The sequence below is a fragment of the Triturus cristatus genome, chromosome 3_1 (assembly GCF_964204655.1).
Source record: "Triturus cristatus chromosome 3_1, aTriCri1.1, whole genome shotgun sequence".
Taxonomy (NCBI): Eukaryota; Metazoa; Chordata; class Amphibia; order Caudata; family Salamandridae; genus Triturus; species Triturus cristatus.
Window position 1 is genome coordinate 963,873,794 of NC_140583.1, and position 23,611 is coordinate 963,897,404.

General features: G+C 47.4%; 1 protein-coding gene across 1 annotated transcript in view; it reads right to left on the minus strand.

Annotated features, from left to right (window-relative positions):
* KIF5C (kinesin family member 5C) overlaps nt 1-23,443 on the minus strand; it is a 532,213-nt gene extending 508,770 nt beyond the window's left edge. The window contains exon 1 of the mRNA XM_085645609.1: nt 22,958-23,443. Coding sequence (XP_085501735.1) covers nt 22,958-23,083 — 126 coding nt within the window. The 5' untranslated portion in view covers nt 23,084-23,443. The remainder of the gene's footprint in view (nt 1-22,957) is intronic.
* Nucleotides 23,444-23,611: the final 168 nt, after the last annotated feature.

Below are 23,611 nucleotides of genomic sequence, written 5' to 3' on the forward strand. Positions count from 1 at the left end.
TTCTAGGAGGTCAATTAGGAGATCATGTTTGACAGTGTCAAAAGCCGACTCTGTGCTATGACCTGGACGGAAGCCCGATTGACGTTGGTCCAGGAGTTGGAAGCGAACAATATGATGGTTAAGTTGTGCGAGCATGCATTTCTCCAAACGTTTTGCCAAGGTGGGAATGTTAGTGATTGGACGAAAGTTAAGAAGGTCCGTGGTATCCACATTTACTTAAATGGAAATTGCCTCAAGTGGTCGAATAAAGGTTGAACTCTAGCCACAGCAAAAAAACAAAAAAAGTCACAAACTGAATTACTAATTTAAGGCAAATGGATCAAACACCACCCTTCAACAATATGGCCTCAGCAATCAGGCGCACCATTACATAACTTGAGCCCAAGTGAAGAATTTAGGGGTAACAATGGACTCCAATCATTCAAACATAATCCAATTGGGTTTGTCTAATATGTTTCAACTCCATAGTTTGCCTTTCCTTCCCACTGGCTAAAATATAGCTCTGCCCCATTGCTTGAAGTGCTCGACTTGCTGAATGTGTTAGCCCCCCCCCCCCCGAAAGCCATGTATAGTTGCGCCCCTGATCTCACATCTTCGATCGCTTTGAGAATAAGAAACAATACATTGCTTACTCTGCTGCTATTCTAGTAAAAACTGAGCACTGCCTGAGAGTATGCACAATCATTGACATTGACTAATGCCTCTCCATCATCCAAACATGGATGTCAACTGCCTTCCTCAAGCTGAACATGACCAAGATGGATTCATCTTCATTCCCAAAAGAATTACACAAACACAGAGCTGGGATTTGCTTCCAGCTTGAAACTTGCGGAATTTATACAACTCACCACTAACAATATCACCTGGATTCACCACTGAAACCAACCTCCTCTTCAAAAACATCCATCACGAGCAACACAAAGGTAACTTGGTGCAAACTGTGACTCATTTTAAGTCATACCTCCTTGCACAGGGTTTCAGGCCCACTATCTAAGCACATGTCCTATCCCACATACAAAGCAGTGACCAACAATACTCCACAAAACATAACTCCAGCATCTCACATTTCTCCTTCAGTGGGATATTGCTTTATGCCTCTGAGCAGCTAGACTTTTTAATAAAATGAAGCTGCAATCTCAGACCACGAATCATAAAAGAAACGTGAAAAGTTGTGAATGGTGCATTTCCTAAGTCTTTAAAATCTACCGATCAGGAATTCACCTCCCCTTGACCATGAATAAGGAGGCATGATGAGAGAGAGTAAACCCTCCTACAGTTTTTCAAATGCTTTCTCCCATCTCATTTTTCTTACCCTGTCCGGTGGGCAACGAAATTAAATCTGAAAAATGAGGAATCTCTTTCTACAGTGGCCCAAAATGAAGTCCCCATAAAATTCCTACCAAGTTTCAGTTCGTAGGTACAAACAGATAAGGACAAGGAAGGAGGTGATGACCAGGGCTCAGTCTACATGAACCCTAAAGAGTCCGTAGAAAATCACTCCAACCCATAGCTGTATGTGCTTCTTCATACCGCACAACCACAAAACCCAGCGCTTGATACATGAATAAAAGGACATACTATGCAGACAATGTGCTAACGATGTTTATAAAAATCCTTTCCATTAAGGGTGCTTCTCCCATGACCTCAGATAACCCGTTCAGATTCGGTTGGCCCGCTACCAGAGGCATAGGGTGTCCATCACACTGAAGGGCGAGTGGTGTACTTCACTGTAGCAGAGACAGTGCAGATGAAATTAATAAATACAAATTATACCGCAGCATGAGAGCAACATCTGCTTCTGAGGCACAGGGTCGGGAGCCATGTGCAGAATTCATTCATTCAATCCCTCTTGAACAAAAAGAGCACATTGTTCGATCCTTGCTATCCACTGGCGCCTCATAAAATCAACAATTTTCACACGTGGCCCTTGGTATATCTGCTGCTTAAGTGAGTGTGTGTGCTGGGGTCAGTGGAGGTTAGTCAGTTACTCAGGTTTTGATTCCACCACCACCTCCTCTTTGCCATACATGTCCCATCAACACAGTCCTAAGAGAAGAGCTGCTTTCCCTAAATCAGGAGACAGTAGAAAAAAAACAGTCGGAAAGGCTAGAGGTGGGTGGATGTCGTACAACGCCTCAAAGGCTTCTCTTTCCATCCATTCTTTATCTGAGTGTATGAGGAGCATGTCCTCTGTGGCAGTCAATGTCGTGCTGGCCAGCAGCGGCATCAGTATCTCCTTCATAGACAGGCCTTGGGTTTCCTTAAGCCTCCCTAGAGTGCCACCATCTCTGTGACCTCCTGGATTGTCACCAGCTAAGCAGTCATTTTACAGGCAACCCGGTCACTGTGAAATCCTCTGCTTGAGGGATAAGGATTTGAAAGGCTTCTAACCAGGGGCTAACCTGACTGGCCCATATTGTCTAGTTAAAAAGTGTGTAAATAAAAATGTGTTTGCATGCGAAGCCTCATCTGAAGCATTGTATGTTGCTTTAAACACGTATTGATGCTTTGAACCTTATGTATTCATTGTCCTGCTTAGCATGTTCGCCTATGTTTCTCCTGTAGTGAGTTCCACAAACATTATCCCCTTCAATCACTAAAGTTGTGGCTGCTGAACCAGAAGCAAAACAAGCAAATGGGATCCGTCAGATGGCTGCAACCTGCACGGGCTTCCCTGATGTTTGGCTGCGTCCTATGAAGCAATGCGTCATGCTAAAAGGTTTCATCTGTGAAGGCACCATCATGGACCACTGCTCATCCGCTGTACAGCGGTAATAGTTTAGTTGTCATTTCAGATCTGTGCATCTAATAAAGTAATCTGGTGCGGTACAACCAACGAGTGAGTGGATTCTGATTGGCTGCCTAAGCAAGAGATGCAGTCACAGAGAGTTCTCCATATCACAAAAAATAAAAATAGTTTGCATCTCTGAATGACTAAGGACTGACACTGCTCAATTTATTTGCACTTTATAGCTTATTTTTATAGTGTTCAAATTTCAGAGTGTTATTTCCCTGTTGGGCCGGTTGTCTCAAACTGACATCTGGCTGTGATCTGCATTAGGTTGAAGCTGAGCCGGTCTCCCTTTCCAGTTTATGCACCTGTGGCTTTTTGGCAGGGTCCCCACTATGTTGCATCTCTCAGAGGGAATTGCCTATTACAAGTGCTGCGAGGAAGAGTCATCAAAAGCGTCAGTCCTCCCAAATGCCCAGCAGTACCATCTCATAATCCGCACTGGAGGGTCTGTCGCCACGCTGTGTCAGACAGCAGAAATTACCCTGACTGTAAAATAAGATCTTAAAGTGCAGGTACCGGTAAATGATCTTGATTTGCTACTAAACATGACCAAGACAAATGTGTGATCTGTAAGGAGAATATTCATGTGACATCATGCCTTCACAAAAGCAGCTAAAAAACTGGCATATATAGAGGACACATTTTTCTCAAACAGCCACAAACTAGGTGGACAGCTTAAAGTGTTGTTGCAGAATATCTCCTTACCTAGCAATAGCATTAGACTGACCAGATTAATTGGCTGGTTGGAGGGAAAAGTGCAAAAACACAATTCCTCACTATAACAATGACCACCATATCCAATATACCCATATAAAAGTTTGCAAGAACTCGAGACATATTTGAATAGGTTACAAAATACCTCTTCTACCCCCCTTCCCACCCCAAATATGTGGCCTAAACCTCCTCAGCCTGCTCTCAACAGTCTTCTTAAACAAATACCTTTTGTTGACTCTAGCTTTCAGACATGCAACAAACTGATGAGTGAGAAGGCTTAGAATAGATAAAGGGGCAAATTGTAAGCATCGTGCACGATTGTTTCCTGAGGTGCCGGATAGGTATAGGATAGTGGGAATATTGGAAATGACAGTGAGAAGATGGAGAACAGGGGCCACATCACACAATCAGTGCATTTTCATTGTTTGCGCTGGACGCACATTTGAAAAGGTGCACCCGTCATAAGCAATGAAAATGCGCCCTATTACTATGAATGCACTGCCTCCTGTTTTTTAGGTGAAAAACCGAACAGCTGCTTTACAGCTGCTCCGCATTTTCACAGTGCAGGCGCCTGCACTTTGAAGGGGGAATAGAGATCCCCACTTGCAGGCTGGTGGGGGTCCCATTCCCCCACCCCCGCCAGAGGTGGTGGCGCACTGTCAGTGCACCCTCCAACAGCTTCTTTGCCTCTGCGCCCACGTCTGTAATATGACGCGGACACAGAAACAAAGGGATTCCCTCATTTGCATGGGGCACGCCCCCATGCAAATGAACACACCCCCTGCTGAGAGCACGTGTGCTTTATGTGCGCGAGCACTATCAGTATTACAGAAGGGGCCGCACAAGCGTCTGTGGCCCCTTCTGTAATACCAAAGTGCCCCGGGGCGCGCAAAGCGGGCGCAAACATCTGTTGCAACCCCGGGGCACTTTCTGTAATACGGCCCCAGATGTCACAGGAATAAACTCAAACTTCGTGTCTTCCCAAAAGGGCCTGATAGCAGGTGTGCAGTGCTCTACCGTGGCACGGTCCAGACTAAGCTGCTTGACATGCAAGCAATCATTAGCTTCAGTATCCAGCGTCACATCAACTAGGTCGTCCATGTTTTCTAGAAATATAACCATCTTACAGAGATTCTCAACATGATCTAAGAAAAAGGTTAATTTGTGTGGCTTTTGGGAATGACACACTTCCGCTACCTTAGAAGATTGTGGCAAAACTGCACCCTCTGCAGGTGGCAACTCTGACCCACTTGCTGGACAGTGTTACAGAAGGAAACGACCACAGTCAGAGAGAAATTTAAACTAAAGCCCTAGGCACAGGTAAGCATGCAGACTATGAGTATTCCTTTCGTTTATTAGGTCTCGCTGGCGTTGCAGCGCGAAGCGCTGCCGCCAACGAGACTTATTGTTGCCGTGTTTACTCCCAAGGGAGACAGACCAGGGCATGCGCAGCGATCGGGGTCTGTGGACGCGCTTCTGAGACGCGCTTGCGCAGACGCACACGCACAGACACACGAGCGCGCACACACTCCGCCGCTGCCGACCCCCCTCACCGCATTCCCGGCTGCCTAACGCGCGCGCACACACCTCACCACCCCTGCCGCCCCCCCTGTTAGAGACCAGTGTCTGGATCAAAAATTTCTGATCGCTGCAGGGGCAAGATTTTCGACAGTTATACAATATCATCATGGAAATGTAGTGACGTGCAACTACGATGAAATGGTGTCATTTTTTTTTTTGGTTTACATAAAAATAATTACAAAAAAATAATGGATGGACAACTAGGGGCAACAGTTGGCGTTATACACAGCCGGACAGCTTACCCAGACTACGCAGCATTGAGCTCACGAACATTTAGCAACCACGGCTGAAAGGTTCTAAAGGACAAATTCTTGATACTTTTGTAAACATTATATCTTCTACATGACAGGACAATCTACATAAAGAATACAAATCAAACTGAACAATGAAATAGGTCTTCATTAAAAACGTATGAATTAAAAAGGAACCGTGTTCCTTTAAATGCGTGTGTTCCCACGTTTCACAGCAAGACGCACTCCACTAAAGAGTGTTCAACTACCATGAGAGGTGCACGTCGCCTAGCAGACCACTGGAACCCGCTGTCTTTGCAAAGTGCAGACACCAAGGCTGAGACAAGAAAAAGAAAAAAAAAAACACATCTAGGTAACAACCGGGATTCCAACTGCCCTATCCTAAAGCAGCACAACCTGCAATTAAACTAAATGGGTAACAAAGACATTAATTCACACACGATGACCTAGGTCGCGCTGCAGCTTCCATTTGTGAGTGACTATACGGAATTTCGGGCGCACCGCTCTCACCTGACAGGTAAAAGGCCGCTACATCAGCCAACGCGTTTGCTGTCTCTTCAGGGGGCTCCCCCGCGCTACTAGCTCCCCTCATTGTCCCGATTGAAGCCCAGATTTACTCCGAGATTCACTCGCCAGGATTTCTGGTCAAAAACGTGGAAAAGAGGGGTGAAGATATTGCAGCGCTTAAGAAGCTCAGTCTCTTCTCCATCTTGTTATAATGAATTTCCTTGTTTTGGTGGTCACTGGGCAACCAAAATATGCTCAGTCCAGCGGGCTGGCCGATGGTATTGACAGACAGAGATGCGCCCGTGTGCTCGAGTCCAGGCTGCAGGAATATTTTTAGAATGTGACAGGCAGCGCAGTGGACGTGAGCCGCGCGCGATGTTCAGAAAGGCAGGAAATAAACGCCACGCCCATGACAGGGGAACACTGCAGGGGTCCTGTTGCTGCCTGCTCGGGAGAAGCCAAGGCTAGTGGTTACAGGGTAAGTGATCTCAGGGGTGGAGGCTATACAATTACTCAACTATTTTAGCTTTGGGCAAGGCTGCTATTTGAGGGTTCTGCGTCCTGAACTCTGGAAGCTTGTTCAGGGTGTGGGAGACGAAGACATCTCTTGAAACATTTGTTGGCTTTCGTAGTACGTGATATGTGCTCGCTAAAGTGTGTCAGTGCTGTGTATAATGAGTTAAAACATTAGAACATGAATGCATAGAGCGAATGCATTGAAACGAAAAAGCCTCATGGGTTTTCGTTTTCAATATTCTATTTTTGGCGCGAATACGGCTGTAATTAGGCAGCAGAAATAAAAACTATTCTTTCTCCTGCCAAATGAAGTCAGCAGAACTGCTAACAAAGCAATATAACACTGTATGAGTGGGGGTGTGGCCTTGAGGGGCGTGGCCTCGTGCGAGAGCTACATAAGAGGCAATTATGCCCCCTCTGACCTCTCCTCAACCAAAACAAGCATTTGTAATGCAATAGGTCTCGCATTTACGCAAGTTTGAGCTATTGGCATTGTAAATGACAATGCCTTTTATTTATGCTTCAAAAACCAAAACATAAATAAAAGGCATTGCCATTTACAATGCCAATAGCTCAAAGTCGCGTAAATGCGAGACCTGTTGCATTGCAAATGCTTGTTCGCTACTGTTCCTGTGATCCCTTTGAGCTTTCCCTTTCTTCCTAATATCTTATCTAGTTATCTAGTTAATGCCAGGATCCCCACTCCAAGATGGCTACTGCACAATGGTGCTCTCTCTAACTCCACAGAATGAAGTCGCAGTATGCCGCTGTTCTGCTCGATTTTCCCGGCCTTCTTGTGTTGAAAAGTGATTGAATGTGACTTCAGTCTCTTACCATTCAAGTCTAAGGGTTAGAGTAGTGAATGGAGCCTATTTACTAGGCACTTCGACATGATCCTGTGCTCTTCCCCATAGATCAGGGCTTGCACACATAGCCTAGGGGATAGATTCGTTAGTATTAGGGATAACCTGTCCTGTAGTGAGGGTATTTCATGGAGCCGTGCTGAATTCAGGCCTGGTAGGCCTCAAACGGGAGAGACTCCATCTTTCTTTCTGCTCCGGCAGCTTGGGATGCTTCTAGGTCAAATGTAATGTTTTAGTTATGAGGTGTTATTCGCTTGGAGAGAACCGGTTCAGGCCGGCCCTTATCGAAGGATTGTATTTTTCTTCATGCCGAAGACACTACATCAGGCCGGCCGGCTGGGAAAGTGTCCTTGGTACGGGGAGGTACAAGAATTTGGTGGGCGGCAGGTTACGGGCCGGAATTTTCCATGAGGAAACGCACCTCTATATTAGTGAAAGTCTGAGGCAGTTACATGTTCAGTCCGTAGGCGGCATCTAGCCGTTAGCAGTAAAGCTATTACTTATTCCAGGGAAGACAGACGCCATCTTGAAGGCGGAGAAGAACCGAGAGACAGATACTCTCCTAGCAGAATAGCCAGAGAGGAGAGAGTAGCCGATAAGGAAGAGGTCCCAGTGACTCGGAGAAGGGTGAAGAGAACAGCGCATAGTGGTGCAGACATGTATCCGTGACTGCGGAGGTGTGACTTCCAGGCGAGCCGAGGCACAGACGAGAAGGGAACCTAGATGACCACTGAGTGCAGGCTACACACTACTAAGGTGATGTCGACCCTTTCTTATTAGAGTGTACAACTTAATCTTTCACTTTTCTTTGCAGGTTATGTGTTATATTGTAATGTTATGTGATTGCGTATGTAATGAGTAATAAAGTACCCAGTTTGTAGTGAACCAACATGTGCTGCGTGTTCTTGTATGAGAGGGTAGCCTATTCCTCTAGTCAGCTGCGGCTACATGAACAGATGTTAACCCTGATCAGGTAAGTGGTAACTGAATAAGGGAAAGAGGAGCCCCTCGAACCGGAGAACAGGCTATGCTCGAACTGGCAGTCCTTGTGTGATCGGATGAATAGTGAGACTGATTCCCTTTTTGTATGTTATGGTGATCATAGGATAAACTGTTGTATGAGACTGCCGTCTGGGTAGAGAGGTCTGGATTCGTATGGGATCGCGAGGCCGCCACTTGTGATACTGCCGTCTGGGTAGAGAGGTCTGGATCCGTATGGGATCGCGAGGCCGCCACTTGTGATACTGTCGTATGGGCAGAGAGGTCTGGATTCGTATGGGATCGCGAGGCCGCCACTTGTGATACTGTCGTATGGGCAGAGAGGTCTGGATTCGTATGGGATTGCGAGGCCGCCGATTGTGCTGAGACTGCCGTCTGGGTAGAGAGGTCTGGATTCGTATGGGATCGCGAGGCCGCCGATTGTGCTGATACTGTCGTATGGGCAGAGAGGTCTGGATTCGTATGGGAGCGCGAGGCCACCACTTGTGATACTGTCGTATGGGCAGAGAGGTCTGGATTCGTATGGGATCGCGAGGCCGCCGATTGTGCTGATACTGTCGTATGGGCAGAGAGGTCTGGATTCGTATGGGATCGCGAGGCCGCCAATTGTGCTGATACTGTCGTATGGGCAGAGAGGTCTGGATTCGTATGGGATCGCGAGGCCGCCACTTGTGCTGAGACTGCCGTCTGGGTAGAGAGGTCTGGATTCGTATGGGATCGCGAGGCCGCCACTTGTGATACTGCCGTATGGGCAGAGAGGTCTGGATCCGTATGGGATCGCGAGGCCGCCGATTATAAGAGGTCCTGGTATGTATAGTAGGAATTCCCTGTCCTTAGGTGGTAGATATATGTGGTTGCACTATTGTAAATAGGCCCTAGGGAGGGGGTAACGTTCTGGCTGGGTTAGTGAGGCTCTGATGAGCGGGTTCTATCTGATCCGAAAACCCAAGCAGAACATTTGGCGTCACGAACCGTTTACGAAACCTGTGTGCGTTGTGGTTGTATCGTGTTTGCTTTCGGCGCGTGCGTGGTTTCGTTTGCATATTATTTGTATATAATTGTGTGTGTAGTTTTTTTTTCTCTTTCTTCTTTCTCTTTTTCTCTTTTTCTTTCTTTTCCGAGATGTTTTCTAGAAAGTCGAAATCTACTTTTAAGTTGCCCGTTGGTATTCCCGGTTGGGATTCAACGCCCTATGAAGCCTTAGCCCGTGAGTGGGCTGATTCTACTGGTTTGAGTTAGAATTGGAATTCTTTTTTGGAGCTGGCGGAGCCGGCTAATGTGATTACTTGTTTACAGAAGGCGCCGGTATCTAAGGGTGATTAGCTTCCCGTTTTGGGGCGCAGAGGTTGGATTGTTCTGTCTGCGTACAGGATTCTGCATGAGAGGTTGTTGAAGTTACAGAAATCGCATAAGGATGTGGAAGCGAACTTTGTTGAGATTCAGAATGCTCATACTTTGTTGCGGTGTCAAAATAAGTTACTTGCTGACAAACTTGAGACGTACCAAACTATTGCCGAGAGGGCGGCTGTGCGAATTGCTCGTTATAAATACAAGAATCGGCGTGGTCGGGTTTCGACGCGAAAGGTGCGTCTGGTCGTGGCGAAAGCCGGACTGGATTGGAATCCTGATGAATGGGATGGTAATATCTGGAACTCGAGTGATTCTCCTTCCTCGGGTGAGGAGTCTGCCAAGCGCGAGTCCTCTCGCTCCGGCCGTGATTTTAAGTCTGCTTCTTGCGCCTCTGATGGTACACCCCGTGATTGCGCTCGTCCTTCGAGTGGGGTTGATGCTTCTTACACGGATTGTTCCTCTACGTGTACTGGTCAAGCTCCTTGTGATGCTCGTCCCGCGGTCTCGGTGCATCCAGTTTTTCGGCGGAAGTTGCAGCAGGCTCCCGGTGCTCCGAATGGTATTGCTTTAGACTCTTTGGAGGATTTTACTCAACAAGAAATTAGTGATATTTTGCAGCGATTTTGGCAGCGAGCTGGTGAGACCTTACTCACATGGATGGTGCGCCTTTATGAACTGGGCGCTGCTGGCATTATGTTGGATGCTGGCGATTGTTTGAAGTTTTGTTCCTTGAGTTCGGATTCTACTGTACAGGATCATTTTCGTAACTTTAATGTTGGTGGTCAAATTTCTTTGCTTCAATTGGCGACTGAGGGTTGTAATCAAAAATATCCTACTGAGTCTGACTGGCCTGTGAATGACAAACCATGGTATACTTTGCGCGATGCTGCACAACGTCTCAAAGAGGAGGTGATGAAAACGGCAATTTTTCTGAATACTGCTGACAGGTTGCTTGATGGTTTGTTGACATCTTCTGTGTGGAATCGTATTATTCGTTCTTCCCCTGTTGCTTATAAGCAGGTCATGATGACTTTATTGATTAATCAGACTGGTAACATGTTATCTATGGTGCTGGAATCGGTACGCCAACTCGGTGAGTTGGGTGACTGGTTTAAACCTGAACGGCAATCCCGGCCTGACACTCGTACTCCTGGTGACAATAAACTTACTAGACGTGATATGTTTTTTGGTCTTATGGCCGATGGTGTGCGGAAGGAGGACATTGACGGTGAGACTACTTCTCGTTTGTGGGAAATGTTTCGCAAACGTGGCTTGGATCGAAAGGAGGGTGCCCGGCGTGTTCGGACGACTGAGTGTGATCGCGGTTTTTCTGACGGTAGCGGTGATGACGACCGCCGTGGGCGCTCTGATCGTCGTGATGATCGACGTTATGTACGTGATTTGTCCCCCCGTCGTGAGAGAGACAGTGAGAGAGAGGGGGAAAGAGAAAGGGGGAGAGAGGATTATGTTAACAGCAGACGTAGAGATGATAGGGATCAATCCCCCGAGTTGAGAAGGAGAGAGGATCGACACAGATTGGCCGATCGAAATCCGCAGTACAATGCAGAGAACAGGAATCCATTTCGTAATGGAGATGGATATGAACAGGAGGTATCGATACCGGGGAAACGTGAGAGTCTTTATCCTGATTTATCCTGGTACACAGAACGCAGTAAAAATGACTAGGAAATAGGTCAAGCTCCAGTACACAGATGGGCTCACAGAGATAATAGACCCTATGTAGATATTGATATTTATTGGAGACATCGTAATATCCAAAGGGCCCGAGCATTGGTAGATACAGGAGCGGAGGCCACTCTTATTCATGGAAAATCAAAGAAGTTTAAAGGTCAGCCTTTTACAATTACCGGATTAGGTGGAAAGGAAACTCCCGCAGTTCAAACTTTACTTGAAATGAGAATAGGTAGAATTCCTAGAAAAGAATACTCTGTATTAGTGGTACCACTCTTAGAATTCATAATTGGAATTGATATTTTGAAAGGAATGACTTTGCACTTAGATGATGGATGTTACCAATTTGGAACTAAACATTATATATCGTCCAGGCCTGTACGGGTTGGTCGTTTAAGAATGCCCCCCATAAAAGTTCCCCAGGCGACAAAAGTGGTTCGTCAGAAGCAGTATCGTATTCCAGGTGGTCATGAAGAGATTAGTACCACTATTCAGGAGTTGGTGGATGCAGGAGTTATAACCCCAGTTACTTCTGCTTGGAATAATCCTGTTTGGCCTGTACGTAAGAGTGATAATTCTTGGCGCATGACTGTTGATTATCGAGAATTGAATAGACACACACCCTCTTTGACTGTCGCAGTACCGGATATTATTACCCTAATTGAAAGAATCCAAAAACATCCAGGTACATGGTGTGCGTCCATTGATATTGCTAATGCTTTCTTTTCGATTCCGATTGCCCCTGAGTGTCAGGAACAATTCAGTTTTAGAAGTCTTCCTCAGGGCTATGTGCATAGTCCTACGATATGTCACCGGCTGGTGGCAGAGCATTTGACTGAGGTACCGGTTCATCCGCAAATTCAGATATGTCACTATATTGATGATATTTTGATCCAAGGCGAAACACAAAAGGAAGTTCAGACCCAATTGGACAGAGTCATTGAGTGCCTGCGTGAGAAAGGTTGGGAAATCAACCCGGATAAATTACAAGGTCCGTCCCAGGCTGTGAAATTTTTGGGTATTAATTGGCATGAGGGGCACCGAGAAGTGATCCCTCAGGTTAAACAGAAAATTCTTGATTTTGCAGTTCCGAGGAATAGGAAAGAAGCCCAAAGCTTCATTGGTTTGTTTGGTTTTTGGCGCCAGCATATTCCTCATTTGAGTCAAATATTGGCCCCTTTGTACCATGTCACTCGTAAAAAGAATGCATTTGAATGGGATAAACCACAGCAAGATGCGTTCAGTCTGGCAAAAGAAGCAATTCAGCATGCTCTGGATTTATGGCCTGTATGTGATGGTGATGTGGATTTGAATGTGTCTGTACAAGGCCTTTATGCGAATTGGAGTTTGTGGCAGAAACAAGGCAAGAGTAGAGTACCGTTAGGTTTCTGGACCAAAATGTTACCTGATGCTGGTGAGCGTTATACACCTTTTGAGAAACAGTTACTTGCGTGTTATTGGGCTCTGGTGGATACCGAGCAATTGACTTTGGGACATGATATAGTTTTGCGACCTGAAATTCCTATCATGCAGTGGGTTATGAGTTCGCCGAAAACTCACCGAATTGGACACGCTCAAGAGGCGAGTGTGATTAAATGGAAATGGTATATACAAGACAGGGCACGTGTGGGACAAAAAGGAGTTGCATCTTTGCATGAGCAGGTGGCACGGGCGCCATCAACTGAGACTGAGAGTGAATGTTCCGTACCTTTAGTACAGGAGTCTCCTGTTCAGTGGGGTAGACCTTTTGATGATTTGTCCGCAGAGGACAGAAACCATGTCTGGTTTACGGATGGTTCAGCAAGGTTCATAGGGACGAAACGGCATTGGAAGGAGGTGTCCTATAATCCGATCACACAAAAATTGCTGAGTACAACTGGTGAGGGTAAGAGCAGTCAATTTGCTGAACTCTATGCTGTTTATCAAGTTCTGAAACAAGAGTTACCTGGCACATGTCATATTTTCACCGATTCTTGGTCTACTGCCAATGGACTGGCAGTTTGGTTACCGACTTGGCATTCCCATAGTTGGAAAATCCATTCAAAAGAACTGTGGGGAAAAGAATTATGGCAGGAGATTTGGGAAATGCTCCCACAGAGTACTGTTACAATCTTCCATGTGGATGCTCATACCCCGATAGACTCTCTTGACAAATTCTTTCATAACATTGCAGATGAGAAATCTAAAATTGCTGAGGCAGTGGTGGACAGGCAAGATTCTGATATTGCGGGATTGGGCCCACCAGAAAGCAGGACACTTTGGAGAGAAAGCCACTAGCAGGTGGGCTGCTGATCGAGGAATTTATATTCCCCTAGATTTAATCAAAAATGTTATTCTACATTGTCCCATTTGCCAGCATATCAGGCAGCGCAAAGTGCCCCAATTTGTTAAAGGTCATTTACATCGCGGGAAATTGCCCGCTCAAATTTGGCAGATTGATTACATTGGTCCACTTCCTATGAGTAGGAATTATCAATATGTTTGCACCATTGTTGATACATACAGTGGCCTGTTGGTGGCCCTTCCCTGTAAGCAAGCTACCCAATTGAATACTATTAAAACATTGGAATTGATTATGATGTATTATGGTGTGCCATTCCAAATTCAATCTGATAATGCATCCCATTTTCGTGGAAGATTGGTACAGGAATTCTGTGTGGAAAACAATATTGAATGGGTGTTTCATATACCATAATATCCACAGGCCTCGGGTCTTGTGGAGAGGTTGAATGGACTGCTGAAAGATCAGTTACGTAAATTAACAGATGACAAGTATAAGAATTGGCGAGACTTTTTGCCTCAAGCGCTATTGATTTTGAATAACCGTCCTTTTCTAAATGCTGAATCCCCACTTATGCGTTTGTTTCCTCCGAATGTTGATGCTAAGCCCAATGAAATCAGAGAGACTGTGATGTACTGGGAGAATACTCCCGGAGCTTTGGCTCCATGTAGAGCGACCCCAGGGTCGGCAGGTTTAGACTTGCATGCCATGGATAACACCGTTATAAAAAGTAAGGATCGAGTCATCATTGAAACTGGTGTTGGTGTTCATATACCAACTGGGAATTTCGGATTAATCGCCCCTAGATCGGGGCTGGCTGTAAAAGGCATTCAGGTGCTTGGAGGAATCATTGACAGTGATTATCAGGGAGAGATTAAGGTGCTCCTGCTGAATAGCAGTGAGGTTGACTTACTGATACATCAAACTGACCGAGTGGCTCAATTGCTAATAATGCCTGTTTTCAGTGGTGAGATCACAAAAGGCACTGCCCCAACGTTGCTAACTGTACGAGGCCAGAAAGGTTTTGGCTCCACAGATAATCCTGGGGCCAGAGTTTGGGTGCAGTCGCCTAAGAATCCCCCTGAACAAGCAGAAGTCATTGCAACCGGTCAAGACAACACCATTTTAGTTATGAGACCAGGGAAAGATAGCTGGGAAACAGTCCCGGCTGACAAATGTTACTTACGAGAATGAATAATGCCTGTATTTGATTCTCTTTCAGATCATTCTTTGGACTGTTGCTGCAGGATGTGTTGGCGTTGGACTCCTTTTGGGCTGGTACGACGAGAGACGAGGGATCCCATCAACCCGGGCTGAGTTGAGAACCCGAGTGTCGCGTTCCTTCGCTGCGTGGGATTCGTCGTCGAACTTTTGGACTACGTTAGCCAAACGAGTAACTAAAGCCCCTCATTTCTGCTTGACACCGATGAGATCGGTGACTGATATTCTAGCGACTTGTTTAGTTGCTGTCCCTGCTTCATTGGAGACTTTGACTCATATTTTTAATATATCGAATGCTCGCCCCAGTGTTCTTCTGGGCGATTTCGCTACCCATGAGTATTGCCCCTTGTGTACTGTACTGTCAGACCCGATACCCCCCATCCAGTCCCAAATAGTTACCTATAATATCACACAGGGTGATTTGTGTTTTTTCCTTACTTGTGATCCTAGTGCGATTTCTGAATGTATGCGTTTAAGATTGAAAGGTGCCACTTCATTCACCGCTCATGAACGAACTTTGTGCCTTCAAAGGACACCGAAAACATGTACTTCTGTTCAGAATGACATGACTTGCAAGAGTATGGTAGTTACCCCCAGTCATTATCGCACGATGTTACTACCTGCCGGATGGCTTTTCTCATGTGGTAATACTTCCTGGCCATATATCCCCGCAAATATTTCTGGAGGCCCTTGTGCCATTACTAGACTGAGCTTGTTAATGTTTTCATCACATCCGAATGCCAACTCTCGTGTGATTCGAGATACAGTGAGGTTACAGGAGGATTGTGACTCATCTTTGCATTTATATTCCAAGTCTGAATACCTTAGCCTGGCTGTTTCAATTGTTGGTGTTCCTGCTTTGGCAGTTTATAATGCCAAATCTATTGGGAAAATGGCCTGCTGGATGGTAAAATCCATTAATCATACTTCTACAGTCCTGTCTGACATGCTATTAGACGCCCAGGGTGAACGTAGAGCTATCTTGCAAAATCGAGCGGCCATTGATTATCTTTTGCTTAAACATGGACACGATTGTTCTGATTTTGAGGGTCTTTGTTGTTTTAACTTGTCGGATCATACAAAATCCATTCAAGCTCACATTGATAAACTACATGACTTGACAGAAGAAGTTAGAAAACACATTGACCAGGGCTGGTTTGACTGGCTCTTTAATTGGTTACCTGATTTGCATATGTTACGTCAGATATTAGGAGGTATTCTGATTACTATCGGCATTTTGATTTCTATCTGTTGCTTTATTCAGTGTATTCCTTCACTATTTCAATTCTGCACACCTGGTACTAGACATAGATCAGTTAGTCTTGTTTCATATTATTCTTCCACAGATATTAGTTCTGTTTAATGAATGTATAATAGACTGAAGTCAAGGGTGAAATGTTCTGCTCGATTTTCCCGGCCTTCTTGTGTTGAAAAGTGATTGAATGTGACTTCAGTCTCTTACCATTCAAGTCTAAGGGTTAGAGTAGTGAATGGAGCCTATTTACTAGGCACTTCGACATGATCCTGTGCTCTTCCCCATAGATCAGGGCTTGCACACATAGCCTAGGGGATAGATTCGTTAGTATTAGGGATAACCTGTCCTGTAGTGAGGGTATTTCATGGAGCCGTGCTGAATTCAGGCCTGGTAGGCCTCAAACGGGAGAGACTCCATCTTTCTTTCTGCTCCGGCAGCTTGGGATGCTTCTAGGTCAAATGTAATGTTTTAGTTATGAGGTGTTATTCGCTTGGAGAGAACCGGTTCAGGCCGGCCCTTATCGAAGGATTGTATTTTTCTTCATGCCGAAGACACTACATCAGGCCGGCCGGCTGGGAAAGTGTCCTTGGTACGGGGAGGTACAAGAATTTGGTGGGCGGCAGGTTACGGGCCGGAATTTTCCATGAGGAAACGCACCTCTATATTAGTGAAAGTCTGAGGCAGTTACATGTTCAGTCCGTAGGCGGCATCTAGCCGTTAGCAGTAAAGCTATTACTTATTCCAGGGAAGACAGGCGCCATCTTGAAGGCGGAGAAGAACCGAGAGACAGATACTCTCCTAGCAGAATAGCCAGAGAGGAGAGAGTAGCCGATAAGGAAGAGGTCCCAGTGACTCGGAGAAGGGTGAAGAGAACAGCGCATAGTGGTGCAGACATGTATCCGTGACTGCGGAGGTGTGACTTCCAGGCGAGCCGAGGCACAGACGAGAAGGGAACCTAGATGACCACTGAGTGCAGGCTACACACTACTAAGGTGATGTCGACCCTTTCTTATTAGAGTGTACAACTTAATCTTTCACTTTTCTTTGCAGGTTATGTGTTATATTGTAATGTTATGTGATTGCGTATGTAATGAGTAATAAAGTACCCAGTTTGTAGTGAACCAACATGTGCTGCGTGTTCTTGTATGAGAGGGTAGCCTATTCTTCTAGTCAGCTGCGGCTACATGAACAGATGTTAACCCTGATCAGGTAAGTGGTAACTGAATAAGGGAAAGAGGAGCCCCTCGAACCGGAGAACAGGCTATGCTCGAACTGGCAGTCCTTGTGTGATCGGATGAATAGTGAGACTGATTCCCTTTTTGTATGTTATGGTGATCATAGGATAAACTGTTGTATGAGACTGCCGTCTGGGTAGAGAGGTCTGGATTCGTATGGGATCGCGAGGCCGCCACTTGTGATACTGCCGTCTGGGTAGAGAGGTCTGGCTTCGTATGGGATCGCGAGGCCGCCACTTGTGATACTGTCGTATGGGCAGAGAGGTCTGGATTCGTATGGGATTGCGAGGCCGCCGATTGTGCTGAGACTGCCGTCTGGGTAGAGAGGTCTGGATTCGTATGGGATCGCGAGGCCGCCACTTGTGATACTGTCGTATGGGCAGAGAGGTCTGGATTCGTATGGGATCGCGAGGCCGCCGATTGTGCTGAGACTGCCGTCTGGGTAGAGAGGTCTGGATTCGTATGGGATCGCGAGGCCGCCACTTGTGATACTGTCGTATGGGCAGAGAGGTCTGGATTCGTATGGGATCGCGAGGCCGCCGATTGTGCTGATACTGTCGTATGGGCAGAGAGGTCTGGATTCGTATGGGATCGCGAGGCCGCCACTTGTGATACTGTCGTATGGGCAGAGAGGTCTGGATTCGTATGGGATCGCGAGGCCGCCGATTGTGCTGATACTGTCGTATGGGCAGAGAGGTCTGGATTCGTATGGGATCGCGAGGCCGCCAATTGTGCTGATACTGTCGTATGGGCAGAGAGGTCTGGATTCGTATGGGATCGCGAGGCCGCCACTTGTGCTGAGACTGCCGTCTGGGTAGAGAGGTCTGGATTCGTATGGGATCGCGAGGCCGCCACTTGTGATACTGCCGTATGGGCAGAGAGGTCTGGATCCGTATGGGATCGCGAGCCCGCCGATTATAAGAGGTCCTGGTATGTATAGTAGGAATTCCCTGTCCTTAGGTGGTAGATATATGTGGTTGCACTATTGTAAATAGGCCCTAGGGAGGGGGTAACGTTCTGGCTGGGTTAGTGAGGCTCTGATGAGCGGGTTCTATCTGATCCGAAAACCCAAGCAGAACAGCCGCTCAGGCATACTGCAATTAGGCAATATACAAATCCTCATTAAAAAAAGTGCCCAAGTAAATGTGCTCTCCCAGAAGGCACTTGTCAGCAGTCAACTTAATCAAATGCTGGCATGAAAAACAAAAAAACATTGCAGATGAGAAACATTATTAGAATGGGACAGAAGTCAAGACGAAAGCTCGCTCTTTCTGTCCCAGTCTTAGTAAGATATGCACATGCTGATATGTTGGACTGAAGCACTCACCTCCCTGCACTTGGATAAACCCTTATGCCTTAGTGGTGAATTCTGTCAATTCTGGAATGTTATATTAATGGGCATACTAATCAGAGAGCAAGTTGAACACACTAGGAGGTGTTGGCCCCTATATATGTGTAGAAGGGAGACAATAGGTAATAGGTCCTGTGAGGTAGTTACCACGTCCCCGTGTTTTTTGCAGGTGCTTGGTTGCTGTTTTTGCCACCAACCCTAATCCCAAGTAGATATTCGGACAGCTATTTATACCCCAGTACTTTGAAAATACCCCAGGTGCCACTGAATACATGTCCAGCCTCTCCTGATTTGTGAGCCAACAGCACTTAGAACACTAGCACCTGTAGGTCTGTGCTTTTGATAGTATAAGTAAAACCACAAGTCCCAGAATTCAGAGTGCTATTAGCTCAACAACAGGAATAACAGTAGATGCTAGCACGGGGGTAAGTGACTAAGGGCCTGATTTAGATCTTGGCAGCGCCAACACCATAGCCCCCCTCAAGAAAAACAACTCACCCCAAGAAAACCAGATGGTTTACCACCAAACTTCGAAAGTCTAGACGCACGTGCCGCCATCTCGAAAAGGCCTGGAGGAACTCCAAATCCACAGAGGCCCACAACAACTTCAGAGCCGCCACAACGCCCACCACCAACTCATCAGAATAACGAGAAAAAAAGCAATTGAAGACAGAATCTCCACACTTGCGCACAACAGCAAAGAACTCTTCAGCATCATCAAGGAGTTCACCCAACCCACCAGGGAGTCTACTGACATCCCTCCCTCACAAGACCTCTGCAACAAACTAACCACCTTCTTCCACCTCAAAAATCAATCAAATTTACGACAACTTCGACGAAGACAACCAACTCGCTGAACCCTCACCAGCCACCCCCGACACCCTAAAGCCAACGATTGACAACTGGACAGCCCTCACCAACGAAGATAATGAAGTCAATCCACTCCAGGGCCCCCACGGACCCTTGACCCCACCACATCTTCAACAGAGCCGCCGACACCATCGAACTCATGCTCCACCACACCATCAACCACTCCCTGACCAATGCCTCGTTCCCCAACGACTGGAAACACGCCAAGATCAACCCCCTCCTGAAGAAGCCCTCGGCGGACCCCACCGACCTCAAGAACTACAGACCTATCGCCCTGCTCTCGTTCCCGGAGAAAGTCATTCAGAAAGCCATCAACATCCAACTCGCCACCTTCATCGAAGAGCACAACATCCTTGACTCCTTCCAATCCGGCTTCAGAAAAAAAAACACAGCACAGAAACTGTCCTCCTCGCCGCAACAGATGACATCTGCTCCCTACTGGACAGAGGAGAAACAGTAGCCCTCATCCCCCTCGACCTCTCAGCGGCGTTCAACAAAGTCTCTCACCACACCCTTATACGCAGACTCCACGACACAGGGATCCGGGACAAGGCCCTCAACTGGATCCACTCCTTCCTCTCTGGCAGAAAGCAGCGGGTCAGACTCCACCCTTTCCTCTCAAACCCAACACCAACCACCTGTGGAGTCCCCAGGGGTCCTCTCCCAGCGCCACGCTCTTCAACGTCTACATGGCTCCGCTCGCCCCCATCGTCAGAACCTACGGACTCAACATTGTGTCATACGCAGACGACACCCAACTCGTCCTCTCCTTATCCAACGAAACCAACACTGCCAGACACAACTTTCAAGACGGCATGGAAGCCGTCGCCAAATGGATGAAAAGCAGCTGCCTAAAACTCAACACCGATAAAACAGAAGTACTTATCATGGGCCCAAACCCCGATGCCTGGAACGACACCTGGTGCCCCCCCGCCCTCGGAAGCCCACCCACCCCCATGGACCACACACGCAACCCTGGACTCTGAGCTCAAAATGGACCGCTAGATCAACTCTCTTGCATCCTCCTGCTTCCACACCCTCCGGCTCCTATGTAAGACCTTCAAATGGATCCTCCTCAAGCACAGAAAGACTGTCACTCACGCCCTTGTCACCAGCAGACACGACTACAGCAACGCACTCTACGCCGGAATAAACAAAAACCTCACCCCAAGCTACAAAACATCCAGAACACCACAGCAAGGCTCGTCCTCAACCTGCTAAGACACTGTTACATCTCCCAGCACTTGCACACACTCCACTGGCTCCCCATCGAGGCTAGAATCACCTTCAAGATTCTCACCCACGCACACAAGGCCCTTTACGACACCGGACCAGCATACCTGAACACCCGACTCAAAGTTTCCACTCAGCCCAGCTCTCCTACGCTGTGGTCCCCCACATCAGAAAGACCAGATAAGGAGGCCACTCCGTCTCCTTCCTCGTGGCCAGAGCCTGGAACGTCCTTCCGCTCCACCTCAGACAGACAACATCGCTCCCCATCTTCGCGAGAAACCTCAAAACTTGGCTCTTCGACAGACCCCCTCCTTGATGGACTGGAACCTGCATACCCCCCCCCCCTCTCCCCAGCGCCTTGAGACCCTTACGGGTGAGTAGTCACGCTTAACAAACACCTGATTGATTGATTGATTGGCAGGACTGGTCCCACCACCGCTTTTTCAACGGTCTTCCAGCATGCCTATACGGCGGTCCAACCGCCCGATTTAGATGTTGTCTGGCAACGGGCAACTAGACCGCACGGTCCCGCTGACCCCACCTGTTATGAGCTCCCCACCAGCTAGCCACGATTCCCCCCATTCACATTTGGATGTGTCCTGTTTCAAAAGGGAATTCCGGTGGGAATTCCTCCTACTTCAGGACGGCGGAATGGGGTGAATACTCACCTATTTTCGGGGTTCAAACAGTGATTTCGTCCTCTACGCCATTGGTCCAGGTCCTCCCTTCTGCACCTTGACCGTGACGGACCGACACACTATTTCAAAGGAATCAAAGGTAGGTGTTTGTGGTGTGTGCAGGTGTACAATGAATGGTGTGTGTATACTGTGTCTATGCAATGCAGAATGTGAGAAATATGGTCACTACACATTACATACATGTGCTTATGGACTCATAAACAACATATGTAATTTACCTTTACGTACAAATACCCCCTACATATCTGTGTACCCCCATATCCTCACAACCGATCACAGACAGCCAACCCACCGGGAACCTCAAAATCTGCACAAGACCGCCATGGGTGGAGTTCTGGGAGGCAGGTGAAAGAACGCCATGGTGGCGGTCTCCTGTATACCTCCGCAACATCTAAATACGACAGGAGGACCGCTGTAGGCTCAGCGGAGTTCTTGGGACCACCTCCCCCCCCCCCCCCCCTATTTTCCCCTCCCCCCGAACTGGTAAGATCTAAATAAGGCCCTAAGGCTCTAATTATGCTTTCAAAACAGAATCAACATTTTTCTCTTTATATCAGATTGATTAATACCCGGATAAAATGTGAGCCATCGTTTAAAGAAGCGCACCATCCCCGTGCACGCGACAGACGAAGATAAACTAGGCAGGTGCCAGCGTTTGACCCTATGCATGGGAGAGGCAGACTGAGCATGCTCAGTGACCACGATGACATCACCTCAATCAACGCTGAAGAGGCTGCACCAGCAGAGAACCAGCCAGAAAATGACAATCAGCGCTGATTAAATCCAGCCGCGCAAGTACTGCAAATACACAGAGATCAGTGGAACAGAACGCAAACACGAAGCACCCCACCGCATGTGCAACTGCCCTCCGTTCATAGGCGCTGTGCGTTTCCAAGGGCTCACATGGCAATGGTGGACCTGCCGCCGTGAATACTTAATAAATAAACACAAATAAAACCGACCTGCAGCCGAAAAATAATCAAAGCGGCACGTGCCCCCCGGCAATCCTTTCCACAGCCTTACCTTGAAGCGTGTTTAACGCAACGGCATTCGAGACAATTATGCAGATGCGTTGGGGTGCTGGCACAGCTGTTCTTATCACCGCTGCCCATCAACCACGGAATAATGCAGTAGCTGTCGGCATCCCCCAGCTCGGATCAGAGAAGGCGGATTCCCCGCACTCCCCCTGCTGCCCACGCCCTCTGGTACCCATCCCGGCTTGGGAGATTCATTTAGTGTCGTGATCACTGTATGAACCGGTGGGCTGGCGGCATCACGTCTGTTTCATGTTTTTCTCTTACACCAGCACGAGTGCCCGAGGTGACAAACAGCCCTCGGAAACCCGGCAAAACCTTTCCTGTAATCAAACAGAACAATGGGGGCTAATGCGCCCGGCCACACGTTTTACCACACAGGGAGCTGTCAATGTAGAACCTGTGCTGAAATAAAGATATAGCTGCAAGCATGCCCAATGAAAGCGCATGCGACCTTAAAAAAAAAGTAGAATACGTGTTCTATCGCGCTCGATAAAAAAGATATAACTTACCCCTATTACTACGGTGTCGTCACCTTTAAATTTTGGAATGAATTTATCGCCACGTAGGATCTCGGATTCGTTCAGAGGCCTGAACCTGCACATTACTTTTATACTGCATTCGGCTGGGTCTGCCATCGCAACTCCGTCCGCGGATAAACGCTGTCTCCAAACTGCAACGCACCGGCTAGCGCATCAACCTCCCTTCCCCTCACAGGAAGAGCCGAGCCCTCGCCTCAGCAGCAGGTCATCTTGGAATCCGCGGGATGCAGCATTGCAGGTGCCTCGCTCTGCAGAGCCCCGCATCCACAGATCGCAGGCGGAAATAGCGCCTTGGGCAGATGTGCAGCTCGGCGGGATGTTTACCGATGAGGGTGTGATGAAGACGAGCATCTAGTGCACCTGGGTTAGCATTATCCTTCCGCCCTGCTCAGCTCCTGTGCCCTTCTGCGAGCTCTGCCATCCTGCATCAGCCTCCTTCTTCCAGCGCTATTCCCCAGGGCTTTGTGACTTCACTGCATTACATCAGCCCCTCCCAAACCTCTTGCTGAGCCGTGGGAGAATGCAGCGCGCTGCTGGGAGATGTAGTTCGGAGATATGCGCGTCTACCTTTCTAAACAAGAAGAGGGAAAACATATTCATTTCAAAAGGCAGGTCCCATACGAA